Raw genomic sequence first — 19,505 nt, forward strand, 5'->3', positions numbered from 1 at the left:
CTTCAGAGAAAGGAATCAGCCACCTTCCTGTTCTGGCCTACATGTGACTCCAGAGATACAGGTTTGCCCCAAAATGAACGAAGCTGCATCACAATCACAATCGGGAAGGCAGCTCACCACTACCTTCTCATGGGCAATTAGGGATGGACATAAATGCTGGCCCAGTCAACGAAGCCAACATCTAACGAATGGATACAAAAAAATGAACATTGACTTTGGGGACGACGTTTACACCTCGAGACTGAATTTAAAAGAGGCAGGTGCTGAGACTGGGCTATGGCCGAGTGTCCAGGCTGGGCCGTGGACCAGTGTCCAGGTTGGGCCGTGGCCCGGTGTCCAGGCTGGGCCATGGCCGAGTGTCCAGGCTGGGCCGTGGCCCAGTGTCCAGGCTGGGTCGTAGCCCAGTGTCCAGGCTGGGCCGTGGCCTGGTGTCCAGGCTGGGTCGTAGCCCAGTGTCCAGGCTGGGCCGTGGCCTGGTGTCCAGGCTGGGCCGTGGCCTGGTGTCCAGGCTGGGCCGTGGCCCAGTGTCCAGGCTGGGCCGTGGCCTGGTGTCCAGGCTGGGCCGTGGCCCAGTGTCCAGGCTGGGCCGTGGCCCGGTGTCCAGGTTGGACCGTGGCCCGGTGTCCAGGTTGGGCCGTGGCCCAGTGTCCAGGTTGGGCCGTGGCCTGATGTCCAGGCTGGGCTCTGGCCTGGTGTCCAGGCTGGGCCGTGGCCCAGTGTCCAAGCTGAGCCATGGCCACCCGGTGTCCAGGCTGGGCCGTGGCCCGGTGTCCAAGCTGAGCCATGGCCACCCGGTGTCCAGGCTGGGCCGTGGCCCGGTGTCCAGGTTGGGCCCTGGCCCGGTGTCCAGGCTGGGCCCTGGCCTGGTGTCCAGGCTGGGCCGTGGCCTGATGTCCAGGCTGGGCCCTGGCCTGGTGTCCAGGCTGGGCCGTGGCCCGGTGTCCAGGCTGGGCCCTGGCCTGGTGTCCAGGCTGGGCCGTGGCCTGGTGGCCAGGCTGGGCCGTGGCCTGGTGTCCAGGCTGGGCCGTGGCCTGGTGTCCAGGCTGGGCCCCTGACCCGGTACCCGGGCTCGGCCGTGGCCTGGTGTCCAGGCTGGGCCGTGGCCCGGTGTCCAGGCTGGGCCCTGGCCTGGTGTCCAGGCTGGGCCGTGGCCTGGTGTCCAGGCTGGGCCATGGCCTGGTGTCCAGGCTGGCTGTGGCCCTGTGTCCAGGCTGAGCCGTGGCCACCCGGTGTCCAGGCTGGGCCCTGGTTTAGTGTTCCGGCTGGGCTGTGGCCTGGTATCCAGGCTGGGCCGTGGCCTGGTGTCCAGGCTGGGCCCCTGAGCCGGTGCCCGGGCTCGGCCATGGCCTGGTGTCCAGGCTGGGCCGTGGCCTGGTATCCAGGCTGGGCCGTGGCCTGGTGTCCAGGCTGGGCCCCTGAGCCGGTGCCCGGGCTCGGCCATGGCTTAGTGTTCCGGCTGGGCTTTGGCCTGGTATCCAGGCTGGGCCCTGGCCTGGTGTCCAGGCTGGGCCCTGGCCTGGTGTCCAGGCTGGGCCCTGGCCTGGTATCCAGGCTGGGCTGTGGCCTGGTATCCAGGCTGGGCCCTGGCCTGGTGTCCAGGCTGGGCCCTGGCCTGGTGTCCAGGCTGGGCCCTGGCCTGGTATCCAGGCTGGGCAGTTGTACCCGAGCAGCTAGTTTGACCAGCTATGATTTGTCACTCCTTCGATTGAGGTACTTGACTTCAATGGCTGCTTCCTACAATTCGATGGCTTTCATTTCTAAATCACTGACCCTTTGACAGATGCTGAGTTCACTGATCACAGCGGAGACAGCAGCAACAGCACAGTTTCTATCACTGGGCTCAACTGCAGAGGTAGGGGAGACACTAAATCAAACTGTAACTGTCCCCATGACAAAATGTCCTCTGGCATTAACTGATTGCACCTCTGCATGAAGAAACATCACTTGGGCAAGTGACTGAGTGATCGGGAGCTGTGGAAGTCGAGCTTTGTTATAGCCGCAGGATTCTGCAATGGAGTTGGTACTTTTATAGATTTTTTTAAAATCTGTGATGCAGATACTGCATCATATAAAAGTCAGTGGGTATAACAGATAGCTGCCTTTCTGCAAATTAATTCAGCGCGTTGGGTGATATGCTCAATAGGGCCAAATAACCATTACTGAAAAATTACAACAGCTTAATTACACACTTTCAACCAATTTAACATAACAGCTCCTGAATAAAAGTAAATAAAATCAAAATCAAGAAAAAGCTAATGGCTGCATTGAGCAGAATCTCTTGTAGTGTGTTTAGAGGTGGAGAGGGCATTTAATCGAGCAGGAGGGTGGCAGGTGACTACCCCCACCCACTTTGCCATCCCCCCACTCCAATAAGGTTCAGGGCAGGAAGTCTCATGGCCGTCCTTCCCACCCCACCACCTATTGAGGTCCTAAAGTGCCTGATGGGGAGACTCGGTGTGGTGAATGGATAATATATATAAATCACACTGTGCATTACCGTGTCCCTGTGGGCTCCATCTGTGAGCCGTTGCGCGGCTCTGCCCACAGGGGGAGATGAGGAGCATGTACAGGACTCCGCCCTTGGCTCCGCCCATGGCTCCTCCCACTACCGGAAGTATAAAGTGCTGCGGTCTTGTGAGCCTGCCCTCAGTTCTTCTGGTCGCAGGCAGGCTCAGTTGTAAGTCGATTAAAGCCACAGTTTACTTCCATTCATGTCTTGAGTGAATTGATGGTCGCATCACCCGGCAAAAGGTGGGTGGAGGTGCAGGTGGAAGGGGGGGGGGGGGGGGGGGGGGACTGAGAGCCAACCACCTGCTCTTGCTCCTGACCATCCCCTACACATCCCTACGCCTTCGAAGCCCACAATCCCCGCCCCTGTGAATCCTCTCCCACCATTACTTACCTCTGGCCTGGGTCATTCTGCAATCCTGGGTCTCTGGTGGATGTCATTCAGGCAACAGCCATCGCCACACTAGTGGCGCTGCTGAGCAAAATGGCCCCTTTTCCCATGGTCCTGATCCAAGGAAAAGGCCCACGGCTGGCTTATCAGCTGCCTGATTTACTTTTTTAATAAACTTTATTATTGTCACAAGTAGGCTCACATATACACTGCAATGAAGTAACTGTGAAAAGCCCCTAGTCGCCACATTCCGGCACCTGTTCAGGTACACAGAGGGAGAATTCAGAATGTCCAGTTCACCTAACAGCACGTCTTTTGGGACTTGTGGGAGGAACCCGGAGCACCCGGAGATGACCTCGGGTGACTGTGTGTGGAGTCTGCACGTTCTTCCCATGACTGCATGGGTTTCCTCCGGGTGCTCTGGTTTCCTCCCACAGTTCAAAGATGTGCAGGTTAGGGTGGATTGGCCATGATCAATTGTCCCGAAGTGTCTAAAGATGTGTAGGTTGGGTGGGGTTGCGAGGATAGGTCAGGGGAGTGGACATGGGTAGGAAGCTCTTTCAGAGGGTTGGAGCAGACTCGATAGGCCGAATGGTCTCCTTCTGCATTGTAAATTCTATGATCATGATATGATGTGGAAATGCCGGCGTTGGACTGGGGTGGGCACAGTAAGAAGTCTTACAAGTTAAAGTCCAACAGGTCCCTTGATGAAAGAGCTACACTCTGAAAGCTAGTGACTCCAAACAAACCTGTTGGACTTTAATCTGGTGTTATAAAGCTTCTTACAATGATCAGGATAGGTTCATATAAGGCAGGCAAAGTATGCCGATCTCATTCGCCGATGACACAAGGGCTAAAGGACACAGATTTAAGGTTTTGAGTAAGAGACACAGTAGAGGGAGAATATGATGAACATTGCTGCCCCCAGGGGTACAGGAAGTGGAGGTATCAGTCGTTTCTAAAGGAAATTGAATGCAAACCGGAGAGAAATTGAAGGGCTACAGAGTGGGGGAATGGGATTCACTGCATTTTTCCTCAGGGAATTGACCCAATGGATTGAATAATCTCCTTCTGAGTCACACCGACTACTCCATCACTGAGATATCGACACTTTTTGGCAGGTAGAGAAGCCCAGAAAAGCTCCTCAGGCAAGAATCCAGGAAGGTTTAGCTCTGCAACTCTCCTGGTCCCTGTCAGGGTATCGGAATCCCTTGGGCCGACGCCCAACTGAGCTGGCCGGCCCACCGTCGCCTGCAAGCTGACCGCATTGGTTTACCTGGGACATCTAAGGAATGGAGCATGCGGAGGTCACTCTGCCTGGGAGTAAGGGTGGGTAGAGGAAGGGGGAGCATGCAACGTGTCAGTGAGACAGCGGGGTGAATAAAGGAGTCAACCTTTGTGATGTCGAGCACAGCCTTCAACATTGTAGGGAAAGGACCAGCTTGAAGGTGAGAGAGAAATTTACATGGATGAAAAATATATTCCATGTCTGAAACTGCACTAATATCATTCAGGACGATGGCCGGGATTCTCCGGTACCCCGCGTGTTCCTCGAGGGCGTGCCGTTCGCTGGTGACGGGATCCTTTCTTCCTGCCGCTCGTCAATGGGATTTCCCATTGAGGCCCCCCCCCCACCCCAACACGCCGCTGGAAAACCCAACGGCCAGAGAATGCAGGCCGATTTTAATTGACAATTGTCAAAATCCTGGAATTCCATCCCTGACAGGACTATTGGATGGGCTGGTGTCTCAGGAAGGCACCACCACTTTCCCGAGAGCAGTTAGGGATGGGCAATAAGTGCCGACCTTGCGAATGATGCTCACACCCAGAAATAAAAAGAAAAGTCGATGCCAGGTAAAGGTGGGGTTACTTAATACATTACTCCGTTCGACAATTCCAGCTTAATTGGACAATGCCTACCACTGACCAGAAGCAGCCTATCCCACCCGCCATCAATACTTTTTCGCTACACCACAGATGGACCACCCGCTAAACGTCTGTGGGCGGATGCCCGTTCGTGTCCCTGGAACCATGAAGGCTGCAGTTGTGAGCCTCTACCCGGAAGGTGTGCAACCTCGCCTTGACTGAAGTCTCCATGTTGAGGTTGTCCACGTGGTGGTTGCAGTGGAAGAAGTGGATGAAACCGTTGCGATAGTTCTTGTTCATCCAGCCATACAGCAGGGGGTTGGCGAAGGTCGAGCACATGGCCACTACGTGAAAGATGCTGTACAGCAGCTTGTATTCGGTGAACTGAAAGAGGCGCTTGTCCAAATCGCTGGCAAGCTGGAAGGTGTGCAAGGGTAACCAACACACTGCAAAGACTACCACCACCATCACAAGCATTTTGGTGGTTTTCCTCCGTCTGTAATGGGTGTCACTCCGCGCACAAGGGCTAACGTGGTTCTTTAACTTGATCCAGATTCTAATGTAGGCATAACTGATGATTCCCAAAGGCAGCACGTACTGTAGAATGAACATCGAGACACTGTAGATGGTTCCATCGCGAGTGTTCCCACTTGGCCATTTCTCAGAGCACACGACGATCTGCAGGTTGATGGGTTGTAAGTCGATGACCTTGTATTCTCGGAAGATAGCCAATGGTCCGGCAAGGATAGCAGACACCAGCCAGGTCATGGAAATGGTGATGAAACTGAACTTCTTGGAAATCCGACTGTCCAAATGGAAGACGATGCATCGGTGGCGGTCCAGAGCGATCACCGTTAAAGTTAGGGTAGACACGTGAACGCTTAAAGCCTGGGCATAAGGGACCAGGTGGCAAAGGACAGCTCCGAGTTTCCATTCGTCCAACAGAGTGTAAACCAGGGTGAACGGCAAGCAGAGTGTGTCCACCATGAGGTCAGCCAAGGCCAGGTTAGCAATGAAGAAGTTGGTGACAGTTCGCATGGTTTTGTACTTGACAATCATATAAATCACCAGGGAGTTTCCTACCAACCCCAGGAGAATGATCAATGCGTAAGCTGTAATGAGTGTGATCTGGACGCCCAACAACTTGGTACTCTCGGCCATAGACGGGTAGACCTTGTTCTTGGACTGGCCAATGGTCATTGAGTGCCACTCACCGGAAATGTTCCATTGGCTGCCATCTACAATGTCCGTGCCATTGTCTGCACTGGTTGGCCGCATCGTGAGAGGTTCTGACTTGACCTGACGCCGCTCCCTGTGAATAACAAGGACATTGTTAGAGCGCGGAACAACGGAATCAAAATGTTCTGAGGCGAGGCATCTCACGCCTGTTTATCAGACTTATTCCTTCAGACCATCGCTCAAAATCTACTCGTTAACCTGTTAGAAGGGTTAAATAATAACATCGCGGAGAGAGCATTCACAGACCAGACTGAACAATGGGATCACCAAGGATGGATATGGGATGTGACCATGGTTCAAAACGGGTACAGAAAAGGAAATAGGGGCTAGGCTTCAACAAGAGAGAAAAAATTAGAGATTGAAAGGAAGTGAAGCAACAAAAAAAAAATGATGCACACTTTAAATTTGGAGTTTGTAAAAATCTCTAACAATTTACCACCCAAAGCAGTTTAAGTTGTTCCCATTTTTGGACCAGAGGGGAAATCACCCGTTATCGATAATTCTCGTCACTGAAGAAATACTGAACCTCGCCATTTACCTTTCTCTGGTGACTTTAATGTGCAATTGGTGTACAAATTTAACAAATTCTTCAAAACAACAAGGGGGGACCAAGGGCAAGATACCACCTGTGCCAAGGAAACAGCAGAACTATCCGAATCGACCAACAAGTGAAGATATTTAATCACAGTACATCTCTTCGTCCCCCGAATTTGGACATATGTTGGCCGTTTCTTCATCCTGGATCAGAACCCTAGCATTAACGCATCTCCATTGGTACAAAAAGGTCGCTCGCCACTGCCAGCTTCTCAAGGGGGCAGTCGGGGATGGGTAATAAACACCGGCCTTGCCAGCAACACCCAGAGTGAATGAAGAGCAAAAAGCATTGCCAAAAGAGACGGGTCACAACTGGAAATTAAATTGAGGACGAGGACAGGAACTGTATAATTATGTAACACTATCAATAATCTAAAGATAATTTATGCATGAATGCAATAGGTACGGCAATAACAAGAACAACCTGCTGATCCAGAGATCATTATTACAGCTCTCAGGAAGGCTTCAAAGTGCTTCACCAAAAAATGAATTGCTTTGAAGTGTAGCAATTTTAAAATGGCAAATGCAGCTGCCATTTACAAACAGCAAATCCTCGCAAACAGCAACGAGATGAGGTGACCAGATTATCTAGAGCTTTTCTTTGCAGTCATATAGGTTGAATGAATTGGATCGGAATATCAGGAGAAGTGCCCTCCTTCCCATAATTTCATGGGAAGGGAGTGCGGAATGAAATCTCCACCGTATTTACATCCAGGCATAACAAAAAATAGCCAGAAGTAAAAATAAAAGCCAAGCCAAGTGGCCATCGTCCCAAATGGCCATAGGTTGTTTGCCCTTTGAGGGGGAAGGGCTGATTGGAGGCGATTTAACCTGAGGATCACCACACCTCAGGTGAGAGGCAAGTTTCAGAAGGAGGAGCTTTCATGAATAACCTCAGCCAGTACGGGGATTGAACCCGGCCTTGCTCTGTATCACAAATCAGCTGTCTAGCCCACTGAGCTAAACCGGCCCAGCAGCAGAAAATGGAGGAACCTCAGAGGCAAGCGTGTTGTGCGGATTATTGTGTGGACTGGGCCCGAATTTCCTTCACCTCTTACATCTGGCTCTCCGGCCTCATTTCCAAACACCTCCCAAATAGGCCGACATCCCAGGCTGTGGAGGTGAATGTCCTGCCGTTCAGTGATCCAAGACGGCTGTCAAATTAAGCCCAGAATTTTAGACCCAGGAAAAGATACATTTTGTTGCTGCTTTTTTGTTTTAATTGAGTGGCTTGTTTTTGATTTTGAAACCTGCTCTGCATTTTATGTTCCTATCGATAAATTTGCCTGGCCAGCCCTTTGTGTCAAGTTAAAAATTGAAAAGCTACTCTGGTTGCATGCTAATTATGCAGGTGCCAGAGCTCAAAACTTTTGCTTTCGCATTGAACAATATGTATCCGAGGCGCGTCTGGTGCTTTCCTGGAGACACATCTTGACAGCAGCTTTTTCATTTGTTGATTTCATTAGTGAGTGGGGCAGGAACTTTCATATAAATTGGGGTGGCACAGTGGGTTAGCACTGCTGCCTCACAGCACCAGGGACCCGGGTTCAATTCCAGCCTCGGGTGACTGTGTGAAGTTTGCACGTTCTCCCCGTAACTGTGTGGGTTTCCTCCCAAAGTCCAAAGATGTGCAGGCGAGGTGGATTGGCCATGATAAAGTGCCCCTGGGAGTACAAAAGGTGTGCAGGTTAGGTGGCGGGTTATGGGTACAGGGTGGGGTGTCTGTCAGATGATCTTTCGGAGGGTTGGTACAGACTGGATGGCCCAAATGGCCTCCTTCTGTACTGCAACTATGATTCAGAAAATGTGTAACAAATGGGCAGAATTTTAAGTTCAACTGCCCTATTAAACCCTCCACTGGACATTCCTCCCCGGTTTCATCATCATCAATCCAGAACAGGTAAAGAGAGTGTCACTGAAGGTTTGTAAAACTGTTTTTACATTGTAAAAATGTGGTATAAAGTTAATAATTTGTTAAATACAAGGCAAGGTTTAGTGTAGATGCAAGCAGCGGTGTGGGGAGTGCAATTGACGCAGCTTGGATGTACCAGAATTATAGCTGGGCTCAAAGGTTTCAGTTATCATAGAATCTTAGAATTCCTGCAGTGCCATTCGGCCCATCGAGTCTGCACCAATGCTCTGAAAGAGCACCCAACCTGGGCCCACTCCCCCACACTGCCCCGTAACCCGTAAATGCATAGACACCCACAGCCGGAATTGGTCCTGGGTCCCTGGCTCTGTGGGGCAGCAGTGCCAACCACTGTGTCATCCACTAGGGGGCAGGTTGAAGCTCGGTTGCATAGACTAAGGTTTACATACCAACATGCAAACTAGGAGCAGAAATAGGCCATTCAGCCCCTCAAGCCTGTTCTATCATTCAATAAGATGGCTTATCCCTCTGGTGTTGCAAATTTCACATTCCCTTTTCCCACCCACACCTCCCCCCCACACTAACTAACCTTTGAATACCTAGCCGAACAAAAAGCTAACTACCCCCCTGTGGTAGTATGACTAGAGGTACTGCGGTACCTGGGAGTGCTGAGCCACCATTGGTGGAGAAGGCTCGCTGCTCATTGGCCCAATGGTTTGTAACCCACTGGTCAGAATGTAAGATAGCTCCGCCCATTGAGGCGGGGTATAAGAACCAGTGTTTCCCCTGCAGCTTCCTTTTCTGTACTTGAGCTGCTGGGGAAACATCTTGTCGATTAAAGCCTTCAATTCGGACTACATCCTCATTTCTGTGGTCATTGATAGTGCATCACCCCCACTGTAAAAATGTTCAGCGACCCCGCCTCCACCACTTGCGAAGGCAGAGAGTTTTAAAGTTGCGCAACCTTCAGGAAACAATTCTCCTCAGCTCTGTCCTAAAAGGGCAACCCCTAATTTTATAACAGCGCCCCTTAGTTCTGGAAAAACCCCTTTCAACGTACACCTCGTCCAGCCCATTCGGGATTTTACATGTCGTGTCACTCCTTTCACTCTTCTGAACTCCAGTAGGAACAAGCCCAGTTTGTCTCACCTCATATTAATTCAATATTATTTATATTTCCTTGAATAGAAGCAATTAAAGGATGATCTAATTGAGGTGTTTGAGGTGATTAAAACATTTGATATCGGATTTTTTTAAAAAATAAATTTAGAGTATCCAATTTTTTTTTCCAATTAAGGGGCAATTTTAGCATGGCCAATCCACCAACCCCGCACATCTTTGGGTTACGGGGGTGAAACCCACGCACAGACACGGGGAGAATGTGTAAACTTCACACGGACAGGGCCGGGATTGAACCTGGGACCTCGGTGCTAACTACTGCGCCACCTACGTTTGATATAGGATATGATGTAACACTAGGGGTCATAACCTTACAACTAAAGCTGGGCCATCAGGAATGAGGTCAAGCTAAACTTGATGGTACAAAGGGTAATTGAAATCTGGAACCCCCCCCCTCAGAGAGGTCGCTGAGGCCAGGGGAGAATCAATTGAAAATTTTCAGGATGAGGTTGGGGAGGGTCAGGGAAACGAGGCGGAAAAGTCGCGTCAAAATACAAAATCAGCCACTATCTGTCTGACAGAACTGGTTCATAATGCTCCTCATGTTTCTATTTACTATATGGGAGTTTTCTATTTGTGAAATGGGAGTATTTTATACTAAATAACTTCTCAGACCAAATGTCTCAAACCAAATGCCTCAAACCAGACCAAACATATATCTGGAGTAGATCAATGCGACCCCGTCAAAGGGTGATTTAAGTGCAATTTGCCATAACTGACTCATACGTTGGGTTTCTAGGGTATTAATTTTATTTATCTGGACTTTCATTCCTGCTGCTAGTTTCAACAATATATTATCACAGAATGTGCTTTAGGCATGAACTGCGCTGCTCATTTGTATATTATTCCATGGCAAGTTGCCAAATTTATGATTTAAGGTGGTTGGTAGAAAGATTAGAGGGGGCCAGGTGCAAAACCCTTTCATCAGCAGGGAGGTGGGTGTCTGGAATTCACTGCCTAAGTTGCTGGTTGAGGTTGAAGCTCTCAACTCATTTAAAACGGTAGCTGGATCTGCATCTGAAGTGCTGGAACCTGCGAGGCTCGGACTGGCTGCTGGAAAGTGGGGTTAAAATGAGGGGTGAATTTCTTTTTTTTTAGCTGTGTAGACGTGATGGGATAAATGGGGCTGGGCTCTCCGATTTAGAGACTATGTCCCCATGCCATCGAGAAAACGGTGGTGTTTTACACCTGGAAAACTGGCGCAAACCGGCCACCAATTGCCGGTTTGGCTGGGGGGCTAGCATAGATCACCCGGCTCTAGCTGCCGACCCGCCCCGGAGAATTGGCGGGGGTCCGTGGCCGCGCATGCGCATGGCGGTGGCCTGCAGCGGCCACGACGTGCTTCATGGCGGATGCCAATCGCGGACCCGGCCCGCGAAATAGTACCCCCTCTTCGGCCAGCTCGCACGCCCCGGACCGCCCCACCACAGTGCCCCCAGCCCCGAATATATCCACCCCTGCCCATTTCAACACCATCGTGGATTCTCCGTCCCGTCACCGAACACGATTTTGGCGTCGGGGATCGGAGCACCCAGCCCACGCCCTCTTTCTGTGGTTCGATGTGAGCGTTGATAACAGAGCAGTGAGGGGAAACCAGGAATGAGAGTGAGGAATTCAGAAGGTACAGAGGAGAACACTCTTCTCGATTGAACAGGAGCTTCAGAATTTGCAGCACCGTACAGATGGGGTGGGACTCAGTTTGATTGAATGGCCGGTGGCCAACAAATTGTCCAAAAGGCCGTAATCTGCCCGGTAAGAGGTGGTGATTGGATCATCTCACAGCGGGATGGTTCTGAGAGACCCGAGGGAGCAGTTGAGTCCTTGATATAGAATAATAATAATATTCTTTATTATTGTCACAAGCAGGCTTACATTAACACTGCAATGTGAAAATTCCCTAGTCGCCACATTCCAGACAAAAGCATGTCTTTTGGGACTTGTGGGAGGAAACCGGAGCACCCGGAAGAAAACCCACACAGACACGGGGTGAATGTGCAGACTCCGCACAGACAGTGATCCAAGCCGGGAATCAAATCTGGGACCCTCGTGCTGTGAAGCAACAGTGCTAACCACTGTGCAATTCACCTAGCAAGCATGTTTTCAGGACTTGTGGGAGGAAACCAGAGCGCCTGGAGGAAAACCCACGCAGACAAGGGGGGAAACGTGCAGACTCCGCATAGACAGTGACCCAAGCCGGGACCCTGGCGCTGTGAAGCAACAGTGCTAGCCACTGTGCTACCATGCCACCCATACAAGGACCTGCTTTTGCTTCCTCTCCAGAAAGGCTATATTCCTGAAACTACAGAGAATCTGAATTAATGAAACTACAGGGAAATCACTGCAGGCCGCAAACAAAGACAAGAAGCAGCTCTCTCTCTCTCCAGAAAGCCTGTGCGTGCTGTATTCCTGAAGCTGCAGAGACCTGAAGGAATCCAGAGTAAAATCTTGAACTGCAAGCAAAGTTGGAAGAGGAGTAAGGTGCTGGAAACTCCCATCTGCAACAAAGACTCTTTTACTTAAGGTAGGAATTAGGAAGGCTAAAAGGGGTCATGAAATGTCATTGGCAAACAGGATTAAGGAAAATCCTAAGGCTTTTGCTACATATGTAAAGCGCAAGAGGGTAGCCAGAGAAAGGGTTGGTCCATTCAAGGATATTGGATGGCATCTATGTATGGAACCAGAGAAAATGGGAGATAGACTGGATTTATCCCATGCCAAATCAGGTACAGAAAGAGACAGAAAAAAATGGATGAACAGAGAGTGAAAAGCGACAGAAAGGAAAGGCATTTGCTATTTTTAAAATCTCCAAACAATTACTACCTGAAGGAATGATATTTGTAATAGTTCATTTCCATTGCCAGCAAGATTGTTTAACCATAATCAACACTGGTCACTTCTTTAAAACAGTGTTTATGTTTGAAACATCCAGCCCTAGCTTTCTGTGGTGGGTTGAGTCTGTATCTGTCGTTCAGATACAGTAACCTCACTCCATTCAATGTGTTTCAGCCATAAGACAAATAGGGAGATGTTGCCTTCGCAAAGCTGGCTGTGGGGCAGTGCGTCTTAGACACCATTACCCAAGTATTGCTGAGCGCGCAAATTTTATGAGTCCTCGGAGAAAGGTGGTGTACCACATACAAACAAATAATGTCAAATGCCATAAGCCTCAATGCTTTAACAGTAATATCTAGGCTATTGTTAACAGCTCAGCCCATTCTAATGCATTTTGCACAGAATCCACAAAGCCCAGAGCTGGAATTGCCCCCACATTGTGAAAGTGTCAAAATCCATCCCATCAACCAGCTTTCCCATCGGTTTTTCCAGTGCACCGAGCTGGAAATGAATGGAAGTAGCAAAAATTTGATTACTTTCAGATAAGCAGAGCTCTTGGAAAGACCAGTCAACCAGTCCATGAGGACGGCAGTTGCTGCCAGATCAGTCAGCACAGCAGATGCCAGACGCCAAATCGGTCAGCGCAGCAGATGCCAGCCAGCACCAATTGGCCAGTGCCACAGACTCCAACCAGCACCAATCAGTCAGCACCACAGATGCCAGACCGGCTAGTGCCACAGACACCACTAATCGGTCAGCACCACAGCTGCCACCAATCGGCCAGCGCCGCAGACGCCAGCCGGCACCAATTGGTCAGCACCACAGCTGCCACCAATCGGCCAGTGCCACAGACGCCAGCCGGCACCAATCAGTAAGCGCCGCATATGCGAGCCAGCACTCGGTCAGAGCCGCAGCCGCCAACCGCCGCCAAACAGCCAGTGGTGCAGATGATGGCTGGCACCAATTGGTCACGCCGCAGATACCAACCGGCACCAATCGGTCAGTGCCGCAGACGCCAGCCGGAAACAATCAGCTAGTGCCACAGACGCCAGTCAGCACTCGGTCAGCGCCACAGATACCAGCCAGCACCAATGGGTCAGTATCGCAGACACCAGCCAGCATCGGTCAGCGCCGCAGATGCCAGCCGGCACCACTGGGTCAGCATCGCAGATACCAGCCAGCACCAATCGGTCAGCATCGCAGATACCAGCCAGCACCAATCGGTCAGCATCTCAGATACCAGCCGGCACCAATGGGTCAGCATCGCAGATACCAGCCAGCACCAATCGGTCAGCATCGCAGATACCAGTCAGCACCAATCGATCAGCATCGCAGATACCAGTCAGCACCAATGGGTCAGCATCGCAGATACCAGCCAGCACCAATCGGTCAGCATCGCAGATACCAGCCAGCACCAATCGGTCAGCATCACAGATACCAGCCAGCACCAATCGGTCAGCATCGCAGATACCAGCCAGCACCAATCGGTCAGCATCGCAGATACCAGCCAGCACCAATCGATCAGCATCGCAGATACCAGCCAGCACCAATCGGTCAGCATCGCAGATACTAGCCAGCACCAATCGGCCAGCATCGCAGATACCAGCCGGCACCAATCGGTCAGCATCGCAGATACCAGCCAGCACCAAACGGTCAGCATCGCAGATACCAGCCAGCACCAATCGGCCAGCATCGCAGATACCAGCCAGCACCAATCGGTCAGCATCGCAGATACCAGCCAGCACCAATCGGTCAGCGCCGCAGATACCAGCCAGCACCAATCGGTCAGCATCGCAGATACCAGCCAGCACCAATCGGCCAGCATCGCAGATACCAGCCAGCACCAATCGGTCAGCGCCGCAGATACCAGCCAACACCAATCGGTCAGCATCGCAGATACCAGCCAGCACCAATCGATCAGCATCGCAGATACCAGCCAGCACCAATCGGTCAGCATCGCAGATACCAGCCAGCACTAATCGGTCAGCGCCGCAGATACCAGCCAGCACCAATCGGTCAGCATCGCAGATACCAGCCAACACCAATCGGTCAGCATCGCAGATACCAGCCAGCACCAATCGGTCAGCACGCAGATACCAGCCAGCACCAATCGGTCAGCATCGCAGATACCAGCCAGCACCAATCGATCAGCATCGCAGATACCAGCCAGCACCAATCGGTCAGCATCGCAGATACCAGCCAGCACCAATCGGTCAGCATCGCAGATACCAGCCAGCACCAATCGGACAGCATCGCAGATACCAGCCAGCACCAATCGGTCAGCATCGCAGATACCAGCCAGCACCAATCGGTCAGCATCGCAGATACCAGCCAGCACCAATCGGTCAGCATCGCAGATACCAGCCAGCACCAATCGGTCAGCGCCGCAGATACCAGCCAGCACCAATCGGCCAGCATCGCAGATACCAGCCAGCACCAATCGGTCAGCATCGCAGATACCAGCCAGCACCAATCGGCCAGCATCGCAGATACCAGCCAGCACCAATCGGTCAGCATCGCAGATACTAGCCAGCACCAATCGGCCAGCATCGCAGATACCAGCCAGCACCAATCGGCCAGCATCGCAGATACCAGCCAGCACCAATCGGTCAGCATCGCAGATACCAGCCAGCACCAATCGGCCAGCATCGCAGATACCAGCCAGCACCAATCGGTCAGCATCGCAGATACCAGCCAGCACCAATCGGTCACCATCGCAGATACCAGCCAGCACCAATCGGCCAGCATCGCAGATACCAGCCAGCACCAATCGGTCAGCATCGCAGATACCAGTCAACGTCAGCCAGTCACTCAGTTTCAGCAAAGTCAGGGAGTGTAGAAAACAGATTGACTGCGACTGTTAGTTCATGGGGATATACATCAATTGCAATCAGTAAAAATTCTATAATAACGAACGGTGTTAGTGTCCACTGCCATTGGTCAATCTGACTGACCAACTGTTTTTTGTGGAATAAATTCACTATCTGGGGATTGTGATTTCGGAGAATTGTTTGTTTGGGGATTAGAACATAGACATAGAACAGTACTGCACAGAACAGGCCCTTCGGCCCTCGATGTTGTGCTGAGCAATGATCACCCCACTTAAACCCACATACCCGTAACCCAACAATCCCCCCATTAATCTTACACTACTGGCAATTTAGCATGGCCAATCCACCTAACCCGCACATCTTTGGACTGTGGGAGGAAACCGGAGCACCCGGAGGAAACCCACGCACACACAGGGAGGACGTGCAGACTCCACACAGACAGTGACCCAGCCGGGAATCGAACCTGGGACCCTGGAGCTGTGAAGCATTGATGCTAACCACCATGCTACCGTGAGGCCCCATTAGATGGATTAGATGGATTTGAAAGTGAATCATCAGCAAGTGTATTACCAGGAAATAAACTGGAAGCAATGTTGAACTGAAACATTTAAACCTGTCAGCAATTGCACTGAAAACCCTTCAAAATTGCCATCCAGGCCCTTGTTAACTGTGACGAAAGAGAAAATGCTGGAAAATCTCAGCAGGTCTGGCAGCATCTGTGGGGAGAGAAAAGAGCTAACGTTTCGAGTCCAATGACTCTTTGTCAAAGCTAACAGACAGAGAAAGTGGGAAATATTTATACTGTGGAGTGAGAATGAAAGACGATTACTGTTTTTTCTGACGCTCTCCCACTTTACATTCCAGCTTACACCCTCCAAATCAAAGCCATTGAAATTTCTGTTGCCGATAACGTAACTCACAGCACGTTCCGTCTACTTCTCATCCTGTCTGCCTGACCTGCATTTGCTCCTGGTTAAGTAAAATCTCACCTGTCCTTTAGGGAAGGAAGTCTGCCATCTGTACCTGGTCTGATCTACAGACTCAAGACCCATTGCATGTGGTTGACTCTGAAATGGCCAAGGAAGCCACTCAGCTCAAGGGCATGGTGCTCAATAGGGATGGTGACACCCACTTCCTATAAAAGACTTTTTTTTAAACCGTCACATAGCCAAGACCATCCTTTCTCCTGCCAATAGGGACCACTAGTCCTAAATAGGGCAAAGTTTTAATGGGCTCCCGTGATCCACACAATAAACAGGGTTGGGAACCGACACCCAACAGATGCAAAGGTCCCACTGGGTGTTAATCCAGAATTCTGGTCTCCGCCCCAGAAATACCTGGAGTGGGGTTCGAAACCAACACCTTTCAACTCAAGAGGCGTCTGGCTCAGAATTGGCACAAAGAGAAATGGGAGAAGGCAAGTGGATCAGCAATGAAAGTGGCGTTGACCAAGAGATAATGGAACAAATGAGAGTTGATGGGGAGTGAAGGGGGAAGAGGGAAGGGGAGAGGTGACTATGATCAATGAACTGAGATGGAGAAACACTCATGATGGTCAAGAACAGATGCCAGGAAGGCACTAATTTTAAAGCGAGAAAGGAGATTCCTTAAAGAGAATCTATCAGCTCCAAGCAGGTTACAGAGAAAGATTAAGCATGATTTGTGGTTGTACATGGAACAAACAACAGAGAACTGGAAAAAGAGCAGATATTATGTTATTTGTTAAATTACACAATTAAGCTATCAGGGGGCTGGTTTAGCTCACAAGGCTAAATCGCTGGCTTTTAAAGCAGACCAACCAGGCCAGCAGCACGGTTTGATTCCCATACCAGCCTCCCCGGACAGGTGCCGGAATGTGGCGACTAGGGGCTTTTCACAGTAACTTCATTGAAGCCTACTCGTGACAATAAGCAATTTTCATTTTCATTTCATTTCATTATTCTCCAGCCTTTAATGCTTGGTGGAGGAATTGATCACAATGGCAGGGGAAACCTTAAAATTGGAGCAAAGTCAGAAAATATTTCTTCACACAAATCCATGGAATGCCGAGGAGGCTATATGACACACTGACCCTCCAAAAGAGCACTGTACCCAAGCCCACGCCCTAACCCCATAACCCCGGGCATTGATCAAAGCCAATCCACCTAACCTGCACATCTTTGGACCGTGGAAGGAAACCGGAGCACCCGGAGGAAACCCACGCAGACACGGGAAGAACGTGCAAACTCCGCACAGACAGTGACCCGAGGCCGGAATCGAACCTGGGACCCTGGAGCTGTGAGGCAGCAGTGGATTACCAACTAGTAATGGGATTCTGAACTTCTCCCCTCCCCCTCCTTCCTGAGGCTGGGCAGGTCAATATATCAAACCTGAGGTTGAGAGATTTGGGTTGGGTTGCAGAAGGGCTTGTGGATTTGGAATGAAGAGTTGGGGCGGCTAGGATCTAACTGAAGGGTGGAGCAGGTTTGAGGGGGCTGAACGGTCAATTCCTGTCCCCCCCCCCCCCCCTCCACCAAGGGTATCCCTCTCCTTCCCCTAGAAACCTACACATGGCGATTGAGGTTGCAGAGTAACTAACCAGTGAGGGGAATCAGTCACCCTGAATGAGCCTGGACGGGGTGGGGGGGTTGTCCCCTGGCAGAAACTCAACTGCAGAGGCTTCACCTTGGCAGCTAATTCTGCACTTTTTAAGGGGAGCAGATTTGGGCAAAGGAAGGAATGAAAGGGGAATAGCTAGCAGGCTCGACACATTCCAGAGGAGGTACTTTCATCAATTATTAACCTCAGGGTCCGCTTCCTTCTAACCGCCAGGCTGGCCACGGACTGGCACCCATCCCAACTGATTTGGGATTGTAAATGCTGGCAGGAAGATGCGGGGGGGGGGGGGGGAGAGGGGACACAATCCCCCCCGCCCCCCGTGGTTTAAAAACTGCCAATAAAACAGCTCCCAAATCCCCATTCACAATTCCACACACACTAAACCCCGGCTCACAAACAGCCACTTTCACCTCTGTGCTCAGCACAATGTGACAACTATCTCTCCAAATCGCCCACTTGTTTCTGGAATCAATTCACAAGTTTAAATAGGAACAAATTCTTACCAATTCCCCATCTCTGGCCAGGTGGACATCACTGGAGGCTCATTTCCTCGTTCCTGCACTTTGAGGAGGGGGGTTCGTTTGGGGAGGGGGGTTTGTTTGGGGAGGGGGGAGCTGAAACTGGCTTGCGAGGTGTTGGGGTGGGGTGGGGATGAGGAGGAAGCTGCCTCGCAGCCGGGGTTGGGCAGGATCTGCTCCTGTTCCTGGGCTGGACCGAGCTCTCTGAACCCTGGACACAGAAGCAGAGACAGGACACTGACTCCTGCGCACCCACTCGCCACCACAATTCCAACCCTCTCGCACAGATGCAGAAATCTCTGCGTCTGGTCTGTCCCTTTTTCTCTTCAGAAAGAAGCTTTTTAACGAGTTTCGGAAAGAACCCAGCCTGACACTTTCTGCACAGACTCCATCCAGTCTCACAGGCTGTTAGATGTCGCCTTGGGATTAAATTGCTTCGTCTAAGCTTTCAGAGAGAGAGACAGAGACAGGGCGGAGTTTCAATTAAATGGGAGCTTTTAACATCCATGGTTTTGTATCGTTTTGTCTCTCTCTCTCGGCGATTGCAATGGCTACTTCTTTAAACATTTTTGTTAACCCTACAATAGACCTTGAGTTAATTTCCAAAGTCATTAACTGCCTGAAAAGCAATGTTAATTGGCAAAGGTGCATATTTTCTGTTCCCTTGTTGCATATCCAGACGTGGGTGGATATTCGCTTCATTTCATGATTTTTTTGAGGGTCACTAATAATTCACAATCTTAACCCTCCCCAATATTTAAAAAAAACATATTGACCCTGTGTTAAAGAGGCAGAGTTGCCAACACAGACCAGGAGCTGTTACTGGCTGCAGCTTCAATATTTATTCGGCATTATTTACAGAATTTACAGTGCAGAAGGAGGCCATTCGGCCCATCGAGTCTGCACCGGCTCTTGGAAAGAACACCCCACCCAAGGTCAACACCTCCACCCTATCCCCATAACCCAGGAACCCCACCCAACTCTAAGGGCAATTTCGGACACTAAGGGCAATTTATCATGGCCAATCCACCTATCCTGCACATCTTTGGACATTATTATTGCCACATAGCCAGGAAAAC

At 50.8% G+C, this 19,505-nt stretch overlaps 1 protein-coding gene across 1 annotated transcript; it reads right to left on the bottom strand.

Moving 5' to 3' along the window:
- Positions 1-4,170: 4,170 nt before the first annotated feature.
- Positions 4,171-18,502, bottom strand: LOC119964199 (neuropeptide Y receptor type 2-like). The gene is made up of 2 exons (XM_038793485.1): positions 18,412-18,502; positions 4,171-6,077 (listed from the first exon to the last, which is right to left on the bottom strand). The coding sequence occupies exons 1-2, from the start codon at positions 18,438-18,440 to the stop codon at positions 4,889-4,891; spliced, it is 1,218 nt and encodes a 405-aa protein (XP_038649413.1). The 5' UTR covers positions 18,441-18,502; the 3' UTR covers positions 4,171-4,888.
- Between the last annotated feature and the right edge of the window lie 1,003 nt (positions 18,503-19,505).

Source organism: Scyliorhinus canicula, chromosome 4, assembly GCF_902713615.1.
Source record: "Scyliorhinus canicula chromosome 4, sScyCan1.1, whole genome shotgun sequence".
Classification (NCBI taxonomy): domain Eukaryota; kingdom Metazoa; phylum Chordata; class Chondrichthyes; order Carcharhiniformes; family Scyliorhinidae; genus Scyliorhinus; species Scyliorhinus canicula.

Excerpts from the sequence above, each read along its gene's own strand:
- LOC119964199 (XM_038793485.1), bottom strand. The coding sequence starts at position 18,440 with ATGTCCACCTGGCCAGAGATGGGGAATTG. Across the intron at positions 6,078-18,411 it reads TGGCCAGAGATGGGGAATTG|GGAGCGGCGTCAGGTCAAGT; the intron begins GTAAGAATTTGT and ends TGTTATTCACAG.